The 16,781-nt window shown below is 44.2% G+C and overlaps 1 protein-coding gene across 2 annotated transcripts in view; it reads left to right on the forward strand.

Annotated features, from left to right (window-relative positions):
* PTPRC (protein tyrosine phosphatase receptor type C) overlaps positions 1-16,781 on the forward strand; it is a 494,588-nt gene that overhangs the window by 365,474 nt on the left and 112,333 nt on the right. For both annotated transcript variants that reach the window (XM_063940133.1, XM_063940134.1), the window contains exon 13: positions 680-844. In XM_063940133.1, coding sequence (XP_063796203.1) covers positions 680-844 — 165 coding nt within the window. The remainder of the gene's footprint in view (positions 1-679; positions 845-16,781) is intronic.

A 16,781-nucleotide genomic window follows, 5' to 3' on the forward strand; every position in this document is an offset into this window, starting at 1 on the left:
TAGGAGAAAAAAAATACTAAACAAAAAACAACAAAGGAGATATTAGTATTACTTGAAAAAGGAAAAATAAATGAAAACATAGCAGAAAGCATTATAATATGCTGTATGTGTGTGCATCTGTGAATGTCCCCTCGCAGGCTTGCTGCACTCGCAACGCTTCGGGCATGGTGGCAAGATTTGCTCAACCACATAGTGGTGCTCAAGAATTTCCGTGATTTTGCCATGATTCTGTGGGGTACTGTATATGGCAAAAAACATGCACAAATGCAATGTTGACGTCACAACCTTTAACTGAATTGACCCCTTAGTGTCATCTTCTTTTATGTTTGTACAGTAGCTGCAAATCATCACTTCAGTTATCCACTTTAGCCAGCAGCAGTATAAGGTGAATGTGGAGCTGTTATATGTACAGGATTTGTACATGTGCCTTAAATGAAAATGGTATTATTATTATTATTATTATTATTATTATTATCATTATTATAATTATTACTATTATTATATGTGCCATTAATAAAGATACTTGAACAGTTTAAATTTGCTGCAAAATGTAATATAATAGCTTTAACACTGAATAAATGCATACAGTAGAACAGAACATAATCTGTGAGGTAATAATGCAACATTTTGGAAGCCATTTGTTACAGTATTACAGAAACTTGCTTTTTATTTCTTCTAGATGATCACGAATATATTGAAATAAATGGAAGCACAAGCTCGTATTACTTTTCAGATTTGGATCCTTTTGAGCATTATCAGATTGAAATTAAAGCATTTAATTCTGATGGTGGACTGCTGTTTGAAGGGGATACTGAACATGTTGTTCGTATGACAAAAGAAGGAAGTAAGTCTCCGGCAACATTTTTCTTTGCATGTAATTTATTCAATCGTGGGGCTATTTTTTTTTTTTGTAACTGTAATACATTAGTAAATGGGGAAAATATAGGGATAACTATGGTGGAAAAAGATTTGGAGGTGCTCATAGATAATAGGCTTAATAACAGTACACAGGGGTATATTTACTAAGGTCCCGATTTTGACCGAGATGACGTTTTTTCTTCAAAGTGTCATGTCGGGAATTTACTAAGCAAAAATCTCGGCAGTGATGAGGGCATTCGTAATATTTTGGAAGTCCTAGGAAAAAATCACGAATCAATACACCATCGGTCAAATACGCCTGCAATTTGGTAGAAATCGGTAATTTACTAAAAAGTGCAATCACAAACACTGCCGACAATAGCCAAACACTGCCGTGCTGAAATACAATTCGTGAAAAAGTGCTAAAAAAAAACAGACCTGCTTTTTTATCCCGTGTTTGGATAGGCATGCACGGATCCATGAGATCCGTGCATGTTTATCAGTGGAAAGGGGACGGGAAAGTGTTATTTTTTTTTAAAAATGTGTGGGGTCCCCCCTCCTAAGCAAAACCAGCCTCGGGCTCTTTGAGCCGGTCCTGGTTGCAAAAATATGGGGGAAAAATTATAGGGGTTCCCCCATATTTAAACAACCAGCACCGGGCTCCGCGCCTGGTCCTTGTTCCAAAAATACGGGGGACAAAAAGCGTAGAGGTCCCCCGTATTTCTGAAACCAGCACCGGGCTCCACTAGCCAGATACATAATGCCACAGCCGGGGGACACTTTTATATAGGTCCCGGCGGCCCTGGCATTACATACCCAACTAGTCACCCCTGGCCGGGGTACCCTGGAGGAGTGGCGACCCCTTCAATCAAGGGGTCCCCCCCCCTCCAGCCACCCATGGACCAGGGGTGAAGCCCGAGGCTGTCCCCCCTATCCAAGGGCTGCGGATGGGAGACTGATAGCCGTTTTGTAAAAAAATGAATATTGTTTTTAGTAGCAGTACTACAAGTCCCAGCAAGCCTCCCCCGCAAGCTGGTACTTGGAGAACCACAAGTACCAGCATGCGGAGGAAAACCGGGCCCGCTGGTACCTGTAGTACTACTACTAAAAAAATACCCCAATAAAAACATAAGACACACACCTTGAAAGTAAAACTTTAATGCATACATCCACACCTCCATATACACATACTTACCTATGTTCACACGAGGGTCGGTCCTCTTCTCCATGTAGAATCCATGGTGTACCTGTTGAAAAAATTATACTCACAAAATCCAGTGTAGATGGCTCCTCTTGTAATCCATTTGTAATCCAGGTACTTGGCAAAATAACAAAACGGACACCCGACCTCGCACTGAAAGGGGCCCCATGTTTTCACATGGGACCCCTTTCCCCGAATGCCAGAAACCCCCCCTGACTTATGTCTAAGAGGGTTCCATCAGCCAATCAGGGAGCGCCACATTGTGGCACCCTCCTGATTGGCTGTGTGCTCCTGTACTGTATTACAGGCAGCACCCGGCAGTGTTACAATGTAGTGCCTATGCGCTCCATTGTAACCAATGGTGGGAACTTTGCGGTCAGCTGTGAGGTTACTTTCGGTCAACCGCTGACCACAAAGTTCCCACCATTGGTTACAATGGAGCGCATAGGCTGCTACTAAAAACAATATTCATTTTTTTACAAAACGGCTATCAGCCTCCCATCCGCAGCCCTTGGATGGGGGGGACAGCCTCGGGGTTCACCCCTGGTCCTTGGGTGGCTGGAAGGGGGGGACCCCTTGATTGAAGGGGTCCCCACTCCTCCAGGGTACCCCGGCCAGGGGTGACTAGTTGGTTATGTAATGCCAGGGCCGCCAGGACCTATATAAAAGTGTCCCCTGGCTGTGGCATTATGTATCTGGCTAGTGGAGCCCGGTGCTGGTTTCAGAAATACGGGGGACCCCTATGCTTTTTGTCCCCCATATTTTTGGAACCAGGACCAGGCGCAGAGCCCGGTGCTGGTTGTTTAAATATGGGGGAACCCCTGACATTTTTTTCCCATATTTTTGCAACCAGGACCGCCTCAAAGAGCCCGAGGCTGGTTTGGCTTAGGAGGGGGGACCCCACGCAATTTTTGGGGGGATTTTAACACTGATTTTATTTTTTAAAAAGGTGCACAATGAAGCCCAGCACGGATCTCTCAGATCCGGCCGAGATTCATTGTATTAAAGTCGGCAGTGTTTTACAAGTCACTCACGTAAAACACTGCCTAAAAAAAACGAATGACATCGACATCGGTAAATTCGAAAGTGCAGAATACGACAGCTTAGTAAATTAGTCGTACTAAATTCAAAAAGTTGCAATTTTACACTTTCGATGTCAATCGTGATTGAACTTTGAACTCAAACAGAAAAATACGAATTTTAGTAAATATACCCCACAATGTCAATTTGCAGCAAAGAAGGCAAGTACAGTGCTTGCGTGCATAAAACAGTGCATTGAGACAACGGACGAGGATGTAATCCTGTCACTGTACAAATCATTGGTACGTCCGCACCTGCAATATTGTGTTCAGTTCTGGGCACCGTATTATAAAAAAGATATCGGGGAACTAGAAAGAGTTCAAAGAAGAGCTACTAAACTGATTAAAGGGTTAGAATCTCTGGAGTACAGGGAAAGGCTTACTAGGTTAAATATGTATACACTAGAAAAGAGGAGACTAAGAGGAGACAATATTAATATCTTCAAATATGTAAAGGGTCATTGCAAGGAGCTAGCAGCGAATTTGATTATTAAAAGAACTCTGTATAGGACGCGTGGGCACTCGCTGAGGCTAGAGGAGAGAAAATTCTGTACACAACATAGGAAAGGGTTCTTCACGGTAAGGGCAATTAAGATTTGGAACTCCCTGCCGGAGAAGGTAGTAATGGCAGACTCTGTAAATGATGTAAAAACGTATTGGACAAATTTCTAACTGGAAAATGTATCCAGGGTTATAGCATTTAAAATAGTGACATTAAATTATCTCGGAGTGGTAGGAATCATTGCTGTCAATCGGTACTAAACCACTAATACACCAGGCACATTATAATATGAACAGATTAACGCAGAATACAGGTTGAACCCGATGGGCATTTTGCCTCTTTTTAACCTCACTGACTATGTAACTATGTAAGTATACTTAGGAAAAGGAATATGTTTCAATCGGTACTTTCTGTTTACACTAAACATATAAAGATCAATTTATCGCTCCCAGAGTTTCATCCAGAAAGTGCCCCCTCCTTGGATTTGGTAAACAGGAAAGTCAGGTGAGAAAAGAAAAGCTTTGCATTTAATTGTGAGAAGAGGTGATTCCACACCTACAGTATTTTGCCTCAACTTTTGAGAAACTACTGTCAGCTAAGGAATAACATATTCCTGCAAGCACTGGTAGCCAGTGACTGGAAGGGTATGCTAATGATGCACCACAAACACTAGCATGCCTTTCCATACAATGACTGCCACTTCATCCTGGGAATTGCAGTCCCAGGATGAACTGGCATAATGCCTTGTGTGGGGATATTTTCTGGGATAACTAAGATTATTTATGCTACCCCTGTTGTGATGGTCATCAAACCACTTTTGAATGTGTGAGTACATCTCAAATGTACTTTGTATATGTATTATCCCAGAGAGCTGCAGGATGTTGAATTTCCCAGGTTTAGTTATGTTGCATTTGCCACTCCTGAAGTCAGGCCTCCACATGGAAACTCCCCTGCAAAGGAATTGTAGGTGGTCTTGTCAGGTAGAGATCACTGCTGATTTCACAGTATCTGTCCATTTGCTGTGCTTCTTATCCTTCCTTGTTTTTTCATGTTTGAAGATCTGGTTGCTGGCACTTAGGGGGTCAATTAAATTCGAATTGATTTTGATAGTTCAAAATCTCAGCTTAGAAATTGTGCACATCATGGCTTTCCCTAAAGCAAGCAACTGATAATCGTGTAATTTAATTGTACATGGAGATGTCAAGCATTATTTCTACAATGTGTGACTTGGGTGAGGTTCCGGCACCCCCAAAAAGTAGCAAATAGCAGTATAGAAGTCTGTTGGTAAGTATTTGAGGCTGTTAAAAAAAGGTGTCAAATGGTTGATTTTCACATGTTACATAATGGTGGAAAAGTGTTCAGATTAAGTTTTGGTGCAATAAAATTGTCTCTAATAATATTTTTTAGGCTTAAATACATGTTTGTAAAAAGTTGGTATAAACTCTTACAACTCACATCTGGAAGTTCAAAAACCAATTTCACATCAATTTAAGATCTCTACATACCTCACATTGGGGGTAATTCCAAGTTGATCGCAGCAGGAATTCTGTTAGCAATTGGGCAAAACCATGGGGGTCATTCCGAGTTGTTCGCTCGCAAGCTGCTTTTAGCAGCTTTGCACACGCTAAGCCGCCGCCTACTGGGAGTGAATCTTAGCTTCTTAAAATTGCGAACGAAAAATTTGCAATGTTGCGATAAGACATCTCTGTGCAGTTTCTGAGTAACTCGAAACTTACTCGGCATCTGCGATCAGTTCAGTGCTTGTCGTTCCTGGTTTGACGTCACAAACACACCCAGCGTTCGGCCAGACACTCCTCCGTTTCTCCAGCCACTCACGCGTTTTTCCCAGAAACGGTAGCGTTTTTTCACACACACCCATAAAACGGCCAGTTTCCGCCCAGAAACACCCACTTCCTGTCAATCACAGTACGATCACCAGAACGAAGAAAAAACCGTGAGTAAAATTCCTAACTGCATAGCAAATTTACTTGGCGCAGTCGCAGTGCGAACATTGCGCATGCGCACTAAGCGGAAAATCGCTGCGATGCGAAGAAATTTACCGAGCGAACAACTCGGAATGACTCCCCATGTGCACTGCAGGGGAGGCAGATATAACATGTGCAGAGAGAGTTAGATTTGGGTGTGGTGTGTTCAATCTGCAATCTAATTTGCAGTGTAAAAATAAAGCAGCCAGTATTTACCCTGCACAGAAATAAAATAACCCAACCAAATCTAACTCTCTCTGCAAATGTTATATCTGCCACACCTGCAGTGCACATGGTTTTGCCCAACTGCTAAAAAATTTCCTGCTGCGATCATCTTGGAATTACCCCCATCATTCAACAGATTTTGCTGTTTTCCTGAAACAATATAATGAAAAAAGGCGTCTTTATTAGCAAAATTGACTACTAAAAATGCTCCTAGAATATTACTATTAATTAGGAAGGGCATATTTAAGTTTTTTTTACCTTAAAATAAAGCTTTTCCCCATCTATTCAAGGAGGTGAGCAAATAAAAAAAGGCAAAATTGTATATTTCAAACTGAACTGCCAAACAACAGGGATGCGATTTTGATCAGCAAATTTGAATCACGTGACCCAATTCCTAATATAATTGCCCCCTTAATCTCCAAACAATGTTGAAAGCCTGCCATATCCTCCTTTTTTAAAATATATGTTACTAGTTGAATTCCCGTGCTTCGCTACGGAATTTGAAGTATTTCCATGCGTGTAACTTTTATTTTGAAGGATTTCCTGGTAAACTACATTTTTAGTGTTTCCTTCAGGCTGGAGAATGGCCAGGCTGTCAGAGGAGCTGGCTCTGGAACAGGCAACATACAACTGGCCATGGGACAAGCAGTCACTCCTCAGATCCACACCAGACACTTTCAAACTCTTCCCCTGAGCTTTGTTAATGGTCATGGCGTAGCAGACCTTTACCAGGAACTGCAGCCATATGGAAATGCTAGTCTGATGGGATCAGAGGAATTCTCGGAATAAAGACAGTTTCTTCCTGGATGACGCCTGTGAATATTGTCGCTTCAGTTACATGTTTATGCAGAGTCTTCACCTGCAGCCTGGCATCATTGCACAATTTGGGTGGTTTCAAGATGCGTAAAAGCATTATGGGAGCACTGACCATGAGATAGAGTATATAGTTACATAGTTAGTGAGGTTGAAAAGAGGCAAAATGACCAAATGACAAAATGACAAAAAATGACAAAATGACAGCTTAACACAGAATACAACCTGTATTCTGTGTTAAGATGTTCCTAATATAATGCATCTACTGAAGTAATGGTTTTGTACCAATTGACAGCTATGATTCCTACCACTCTCAGATATTAATGACACTATGTTAAATGCTATAGCCCTGGATACATTTTCCAGTTAGAAATTTGTCCAATCCATTTTTAAATGCAATTACTGAGTCTGCCATTATTACCTTCTCCGGGAGGGAGTTCCAAATATTTATTGCCCTTACCGTGAAGAACCCTTTCCTATGTTGTGTACGGAATTTTCTCTCCTCTAGCCTCACCGAGTGCCCACATGTCATATACTTGTTCTTTTAATAAACAAATCCGCTGCTAGCTCCTTGTAATGACCCTTTACATATTTGAAAATATTAATAATGTCTCCTCTTAGATGCCTCTTTTCTAGTGTATACATATTTAACCGAGTTCACTACGGTATGCCGGCGGTCAGGCTCCCGGCGACCAGCATACCGGCGCCGGGAGCTCAACCGCCGGCTAACCGACAGTGTGGCGAGCGCAAAAAAAGCCCCTTGCGGGCTTGCTGCGCTCGCCACGCTACGGGCGCGGTGGCGCGCTATGCGCGCCACGCTATTTTATTCTCCCTCCAGGGGGGTCGCTGACCCCCACGAGGGAGAATAAGTGTTGGTATGCCGGCTGTCGGGATCCCGGCGCCGGTATACTGTGCGCCGGGATCCCGTCAGTCGGCATACTGAAGACCACCCATTTAACCTAGTAAGTCTTTCCTCGTACTCCAGTGTCTCTAACCCTTTAATCAATTTAGTAGCTCACCTTTGAACTCTTTCTAGTTACCCCGATATCTTTTCTATAATATAGTGCCCAAATTTGAACACAATATTCCAGGTGCGGACGTACCAATGATTTGTACAGTGGCAGGATTACATTCTCTTCCCTTGTCTCAATGCCCCGTTTTATGCACGCAAGCACTTTACTTGCCTTTTTTGCTGCATTTTGACATTGTGTACTGTTATTAAGCCTATTATCTATAAGCATCCCAAATCTTTTTCCACTACAGTTACCCCTATGTTTTCCACATTTAGAGTGTAGGATGCATGTTTTTTTTTTGTCCTAAAATGCATAACTTTGCATTTTTCTATATTGAACCTCATTCTCCATTTAGACGGCCAGGATTCGAGTTTAAATAAGTCATTCTGTAGAGACTCCACATCCCTTTCTGAATTAAATACCTTTAGAGATGAGCGGGTTCGGTTCTCAGAGAACCGAACCCCCCCGAACTTTGCTTTCCGAGTCCGGATCCGAGCCAGGCTTGGATTTTCCCTCTTGACTCAGAAACCCAAACTCGGCAAAACGTCATCATCCCGCAGTCGGATTCTTGCGGGATTTTGATTCCATATAAGGAGCCGCGCGTCACGGACATTTTCACTCCAGTCTCGGAGAGTGAGAGAACTTGTCCTCAGTGTGTTCAGTGTCTGTGTGTTGGGGCAGGAAAGTGGGGTGGCAAGTGTTGTGCTGCTCAGTCCAGTCCAGTGTAGTCACTCAGTGTATTGTGCTGCATCAGTCCAGGCAGTTGGTGTGCTCTGCTGCCATATATCCAGTGTAGCTGTAAAGTGGTGCTGTGTTGTGCAGACCAGTCCAGTGTAGTCAGTGTATTGTGCTTTATCAGTCCAGGCAGATATATCCAGTGTAGCTGTAAAGTGGTGATGCGTTGTGCAGACCAGTCCAGCGTAGTCAGTGTATTGTGCTGTATCAGTCCAGCCATTCACAGTGTTGGTGTTCTCTGCTGCCATATATCCAGTGTAGCTGTATAAAGTGGTGCTGTGTTGTGCAGACCAGTGGTAGTGTCCTGTGTCATCATTAATTCCAGTGACAATATACACTGCTGCTATATATCCACTGCTGCAGTATAACAATTATAACAACCTGTTGGGCTGCATCACACCAGTGGTAGTGTCCTGTGTTATCAGTAATTCCAGTGACGATATACGCTGCTGCTATATATATCCACTGCTGCAGTATAACAATTATAACAACCTGTTAGGCTGCATGAGACCATTGGTAGTGTCCTGTGTCATCAGTAATTCCATTGACGATATACGCTGCTGCTATATATATCCACTGCTGCAGTATAACAATTTATAACAACCTGTTGGGCTGCATCAGACCAGTGGTAGTGTCCTGTGTTATCAGTAATTCCAGTGACGATATACGCTGCTGCTATATATATATCCACTGCTGCAGTATAATAATTATAACAACCTGTTAGGCTGCATGAGACCATTGGTGGTGTCCTGTGTTATCAGTAATTCCAGTGACGATATACGCTGCTGCTATATATAGCCACTGCTGCAGTATAACAATTATAACAACCTGTTAGGCTGCCTGAGACCATTGGTAGTGTCCTGTGTCATCAGTAATTCCATTGACGATATAAGCTGCTGCTATATATATCCACTGCTGCAGTATAACAATTATAACAACCTGTTGGGCTGCATCAGACCAGTGGTAGTGTCCTGTGTTATCAGTAATTCCAGTGACGATATACGCTGCTGCTATATATATATCCACTGCTGCAGTATAATAATTATAACAACCTGTTAGGCTGCATGAGACCATTGGTGGTGTCCTGTGTTATCAGTAATTCCAGTGACGATATACGCTGCTGCTATATATATCCACTGCTGCAGTATAACAATTATAACAACCTGTTAGGCTGCATGAGACCATTGGTAGTGTCCTGTGTCAACAGTAATTCCAGTCATTCCTGTGACGCATTTTGTCTCTTATAACTCCAGAAAAATAATGGAGAACAAAAAAATTGAGGAGAAAATAGGGAAAGATCAAGAAGAACCACTTCCTCCTAGTGCTGAAGCTTCTGCCACTAGCTATGACATAGACGATAAAAAGCTACTACGTCGTCTGCCAAGGCCGATGCCCAATGTGATAGTAGAGGGCATGTAAAATCCAAAAAAGCCAAAGTTCAGTAAAAAGACCCAAAAAAAGAAATTTAAATGGTCTGAGGAGAAACGTAAACTTGCCAATATGCCATTTACGACACGGAGTGGCAAGGAACGGCTGAGGCCCTGGCCTATGTTCATGGCCAGCGGTTTAGCTTCACATGACGATGGAAGCCCTCATCCTCCCGCTAGCAAAATTAAAAGAGTTAAGCTGGAGAGAGCACAGAAAAGAACTGTGCGCTCTGAGATGGGTATCACAAATCCCCAAGGAGAGCCCAAGTGTGTCGGCGGTTGCGATGCCTGACCTTCCCAACACTGGACGGGAAGAGGTAGCTCCTTCCACCATTTGCATGCCCCCTGCGAGTGCTGGAAGGAGCACCCACAGTCCAGTTCCTGATATTCAAATTGAAGATGTCACTGTTGAAGTACACCAGGATGAGGATATGGGTGTTGCTGGCGCAGAGGAGGAAGGTGACGGTGAGGATTCTGATTGTGATGGGGTTTATTTAAGTCAGGCACCGGGGAGACACCTGTTGTCCTTGGGATGAAGAAGCCTATTGTGATGCCTGGGCAAACTACCAAAAAAAGCCCCCTCTTCGGTGTGGAATTATTTCTCCTCAAATCCGGACAACAGGTGTCAAGCTATCTGTTGCCTCTGTCAATCTGTAATGAGTAGGGGTAAGGATGTTAACCACCTAGGAACATCCTCCCTTATACGTCACCTGCTGTGCATTCATCAGAAATCACTGTCAAGTTCAGAAACTTCGGGTAAGAGCATAAGCAGTCCGCTGACACCTAAATCCCTTCTTCCTCCTGTACCCAAGCTCCTGCAAGCCACACCACCAACTCCCTAACCGGGGTTCCTCTGTAGGATCCTTGAGTGGTACGCCTGCTGTTGCTGCCGCTGCTGGTAGTCGATTGTCATCCAAGAGGGGAAGTAGCAAGACCACTTGTACTACTTCCAGTAAGCAATTGTCCAACAGTCCTTTGTGAGGAAGATGAAATAGGACAGCAGTCATCCTTTTGCAAAGCAGATAACTGAGGCCTTGACAGCTATGTTGGTGTTAGAGGTGCGTCCGGTATCCACCATTAGTTCAGAGTCAATTAAAGATTTATTTGAGGTACTGTGTCCCCGGTATCAAATCCCATCTAGGTTCTACTTCTCTAGGCAGGCGATACCGAGAATGTACACAGACGTCAGAAAAAGAGTCACCAGTGTCCTAAAAAATGCGGTTGTATCCAGTGTCCACTTAACCCACGGACATGTGGACAAGTGGAACAGGGCAGACTATATGACTGTAACAGCACACTGGGTAGATGTATGGCCTCCCGCAGCGGCACCAGTAGCAGCATCTCGCAAACGCCAACTCATTCCTAGGCAGTCTAAGCTATGCATCACCGCTTTCCATAAGAGGCACACAGCTGACAACCTCTTACGGAAACTGAGGAACATCATCACAGTATGGCTTACCCCAATTGGACTCTCCTGGGGATTTGTGATATCGGACAACGCCACCAATATTGTGCGTGCACTTCCCATGTTTTGCACATACAATTAATTTGGTGGTGCAGAATTTTTTGAAAAATGAGAGGGGTTTGCAGGAGATGCTGTCTGTGTCCCGGAAAATTGTGGGCCACTTTCGGCATTCTGTCACTCCGTGCCGAAGACTGGAGTGCCAGCAAACACTCCTGAACCTGCCCCGCCATCAACTGAAGCAAGAGGTGGTAACGAGGTGGAATTCACCACTCTATATGCTTCAGAGGATGGAGGAGCAGCAAAAGGCTGTTCAAGCCTATACATCCAACTACGATATAGGCAAAGGAGGGGTAATGCACCTGACTCAAGCGCAGTGGAGAATGATTTCCGTCTTGTGCAAGGTTCTCCAACCCTTCGAACTTGCCACACATGAAGTCAGTTCAGACACTGACAGCATGAGTCAGGTCATTCCCCTCATCTTTTTTGCAGAAGCAGCAGTATAAATTGAAGGAGGAGCTTATACGGAGCGATTCCACAAAGTATGTGGGACTTGTGGATGGAGCCCTTCATTCGCTTTGCCAGGATTTAAGGGTGGTCAATCTGTTGAAATCAGAGCACTACATTTTGGCCACCGTGCTGGATCCTAGGTTTAAAGCCTGCGTTGTATCTCTCTTTCCAGCAGACACAAGTGTGCAGAGGTGCAAAGACCTGCTGGTTAGTAAATTGTCAACTCAAGCGGAACATGACCCGTCAACAGCTCCTTCTTCAATTTTTCCCACCACTGGGGCTGCAAGGAAAAGGATAACATTTCCTAGCCCACCCGCTGGCGGTGATGCAGGGCAGTCAGGAGCGAAAGCTGACATCTGGTCCAGACTGAAGGACCTGCCAACAATTACTGACATGTCTACTGTCACTGCATATGATTCTGTCACCATTGAAAGAATGGTGGACGATTATATGAGTGACAGCATCATTGTAGGCATGTCAGACAGTCCGTACGTATACTGGCTGGAAAAAGAGGCAATTTGGAGGCCCTTGCACAAACTGGCTTTATTTTACCTAAGTTGCCTCCCCTCCAGTGTGTACTCCAAAAGAGTGTTCAGTGTAACCTTGTCAGCAATCGGCGTAGGAGGTTACTTCCACAAAATGTGGAGAAGATGATGTTGATCAAAATGAATTATAAAGTCTTGCGGGAAGACCTTTGCCAGCAATTGCCTCCAGAAAGTACACAGGAACCTGTGATTGTGGATTCCAGTGGGGACGAATTAATACTCAGTGAGGAGGATGTACACGGTGAAAGGGGTGAGGAATCGGAGGATGATGATGAGGTGGACATCTTGCCTCTGTAGAGCCAGTTTGTGCAAGGAGAGATTGATTGCTTCTTTTTTGGTGGGGGCCCAAACAAACCAGTCATTTCAGCCACAGTCGTGTGGCAGACCCTGTCGCTGAAATTATTGGTTTGTTAAAGTGTGCATGTCCTGTTTATACAACATAAGGGTGGGAGGGAGGGCCCAAGGACAATTCCATCTTGCACCTCTTTTTCTTCTTTGCATCATGTGCTGTTTGGGGACTAGTTATTTTAAGTGCCATCCTGTCTGTAACTGCAGTGTCACTCCTAGATGGGCCAGGTGTTTGTACCGCACACTTGTGTTGCTTAGCTTGGCCATCCAGCTACCTCATTGCACCTCATTTTCTTCTTTGCATCATGTGCTGTTTGGGGCCTATTTTTTAAATCTGACATCCTGTCTGCCACTGCAGTGCCACTCCTAGATGGGCCAGGTGTTTGTGCCGCACACTTGTGTTGCTTAGCTTGGCCATCCAGCTACCTAATTGCACCTCTTTTTCTTCTTTGCATCATGTGCTGTTTGGGGACTAGTTTTTGAATAGTGCCATCTTGTCTGCAACTGCAGTGCCACTCCTAGATGGGCCAGGCAGAGGCAGAACTCTGGGAGGCAAAGGAGTCAGCTGCCGCCAGGCTTCTGCTTTGAAGGGGGGCACCTCTCCTCCTGTTCCGTGTGTTCAGTGACATTAATCAATTAAGTTAATTGACAGCTTTCGGTCACTCTTCCGTAGCCGACTTCCCCACTAGTCACTACACCTTACAAATCACACCCTCTTTATTATAGATACACTGGAAGCAGACACCTTACTGATTAAGCTATTTTCTCCTATAAAGGAAGCATGAGAATTCTAACTATATGAAGTTATTTCTCTGACAATTACAAGTAACATATAGTTAGAATTCTCATACTTCCTATGCAACAGCAGATATCTCCATCAGTAAGGTGCATGCTTCTGGTGTAATAGGTTGTGGGTTCTAATCCTGGATATGACACTTGCAAATTAATCATCAGAGAAATAATCAGCATTGTGAGTGACTGAGCAGATCTATGTAGTGTGTGGCTGGACCCCTACATAGATCTGCCTTGTTGCAATGGTTTTGTAGTAGCTTCACATAGTTAGAATCTGCAGGATTGCTATGCAAGAGCAAATTATATATATTTATGGAACATGGAAACGTTGATACCCCTATGCTGATTTTCTGATGTTACTAATAAAAAAGGCTTATGAAGACTGGTGAGTGCTCCTGATATTTATCTCTATATTTGAATGGACTGGTCCTCCTGGTGACACATGTCTATATGGATGCTACCCCAGCAATTGATACAAAAGGCTAGAGTGTGGACTGTACAAGAATATATATATATATATATATATATATATGAGGGGAAGGGGGGGACACCAATATTTTTCTTGCCTCCGGGCAACTAGGACAAACTTACGCCACTGGGGCCAGGTGTTTGTGCCGCACACTTGTGTCGCTTAGCTTAGTCATACAGCTACTTCGGCGCAACCTTTAGGCCTAAAAACAATATTGTGAGGTGTTCAGAATAGACTGGAAATGAGTGGAAAGGATTGTTATTGAGCTAAATAATACTGAAGGAGCAAAATTATCCCCAAATTCTGTGATTGTAGCTGGGGTTTTTCCCCCCCAAAAAAATCATCCAGATCCAAAACCAAAACACAAAAATGGAATTAGAACCAAAACCAATACACAAAACACGAAAAGTGCTAGCCGCACATCTCTAATTACCTTACACAGTTTAGTATTATCTGCAAAGATTGACATTGTGCTTTCCAGGCATATTCCTAGATGATTGATAAAAAATATTGTCATTCCTAGTTGATCGCTGGCTGCTGTTTTTCACAGTGCAGCGAACAGGTTACTACTGCGCATGCATATGCACCGCAATGCGCAGGCGCGTCGTACGAGTACAAATCGGATTGTTGCTGGGCGATGGATTTAACGAAGAATCCATTTGCACAGCCGATCGCAAGGAGATTGATAGGAAAAGGGCGTTTGTGGGTGGCAACTGTCCATTTTCAGGGAGTGTTTGTAAACACACAGGCGTGTCCAAGTGTTTGCAGGGCGGGTGTCTGACGTCAGTTCCGGGACCAAAAAGACTGAAGTGATCGCAAGGGCTGAGTAAGCCCAGAGCTACTCAGAAACTGCAAAAAACTTTTTTGTCCCGCTCGGCTGCACACGCTTTCGCACACTTGCAAAGCGAAAATACACTCCCCCGTGGGCGGCGACTATGCGTTTGCACGGCTGCTAAAAGTAGCTAGCCAGCGATCAACTCGGAATGACCCCCATTGAAAAGTAGAAGGCCAAGTACGGACCCTTGTGGTATTCCACTGACTATTGGTGTCCAGCTGAAGAACATCCCATTGACCACTAATTGTTGTACTCTGTTACCTGAGTACATGAAGTGGTATTCCAGGTGGGTTTAGAGTGTGCAGAAACTCTATAGGGTAATGAATGGTGTCCTCCGCCAACACCATGGAATCAACTGACTTGTGCCTAACCATATTAGTAGCTCGCTTCTTCAACAGAGTGTTGTTGATGTTAACTGCTGAGTCATTTGTTGAAATGAGAATAGCCCTCTCCCTCAGCCAAGAGATACCTGCATTCTCATTCAAGGCCGTAGACTAAATAGTAGTGATGAGCGGGTTCGGTTCCTCGGAAACCGAACCCCCACGAACTTCACCCATTTTACACGGGTCCGAGGCATAATCGGATTCTCCCGTATGGCTCGTTTACCCGAGCGCGCCCGAACGTCATCATCCCGCTGTCGGATTCTCGCGAGATTCGGATTCTATATAAGCAGCCGCGCGTCGCCGCCATTTTCACTTGTGCATTGGAAATGTTAGGGAGAGGACGTGGCTGGCGTCCTCTCCGTTAATTAATAATATTTGTGCTTATTGCTTAATTGTGGGGACTGGGGAGCAGCTGTATTATATAGGAGGAGTACAGCGCAGAGTTTTGCTGACAGTGACCACCAGTATACGTCGTCTGCCTGAAAAACACTCCATATCTGTGCTCAGTGTGCTGCATGTATCTGTGCTCACACTGCTTTATTGTGGGGACTGGGGAGCAGCTGCATTATATAGGAGGAGTACAGTGCAGAGTTTTGCTGACAGTGACCACCAGTATACGTTGTCTGCCTGAAAAACACTCCATATCTGTGCTCAGTGTGCTGCATATATCTGTGCTCACACTGCTTTATTGTGGGCACTGGGGACCACCAGTATATTATATAGGAGTACAGTGCAGAGTTTTGCTGACAGTGACCACCAGTATATGTTGTCTGCCTGAAAAACACTCCATATCTGTGCTCAGTGTGCTGCATATATCTGTGCTCACACTGCTTAATTGTGGGGACTGGGGAGCAGCTGTATTATATAGCAGGAGTACAGTGCAGAGTTTTGCTGACAGTGACCACCAGTATACGTTGTCTGCCTGAAAAACACTCCATATCTGTGCTCAGTGTGCTGCATATATCTGTGCTCACACTGCTTAATTGTGGGGACTGGGGACCACCAGTATATTATATAGGAGGAGTACAGTGCAGAGTTTTGCTGACCAGTGACCACCAGTATACGTTGTCTGCCTGAAAAACACTCCATATCTGTGCTCAGTGTGCTGCATATATCTGTGCTCACACTGCTTTATTGTGGGCACTGGGGACCACCAGTATATTATATAGGAGTACAGTGCAGAGTTTTGCTGACAGTGACCACCAATATACACTGTCTGCCTGAAAAACACTCCATATCTGTGCTCAGTGTGCTGCATATATCTGTGCTCACACTGCTTAATTGTGGGGACTGGGGAGCAGCTGTATTATATAGGAGGAGTACAGTGCAGAGTTTTGCTGACCAGTGACCACCAGTATACGTTGTCTGCCTGAAAAACACTCCATATCTGTGCTCAGTGTGCTGCATATATCTGTGCTCACACTGCTTTATTGTGGGCACTGGGGACCACCAGTATATTATATAGGAGTACAGTGCAGAGTTTTGCTGACAGTGACCACCAGTATACGTTGTCTGCCTGAAAAACACTCCATATCTGTGCTCAGTGTGCTGCATATATCTGTGCTCACACTGCTTTATTGTGGGCACTGGGGACCACCA

Source organism: Pseudophryne corroboree, chromosome 9 (genome assembly GCF_028390025.1).
Source record: "Pseudophryne corroboree isolate aPseCor3 chromosome 9, aPseCor3.hap2, whole genome shotgun sequence".
NCBI lineage: Eukaryota > Metazoa > Chordata > Amphibia > Anura > Myobatrachidae > Pseudophryne > Pseudophryne corroboree.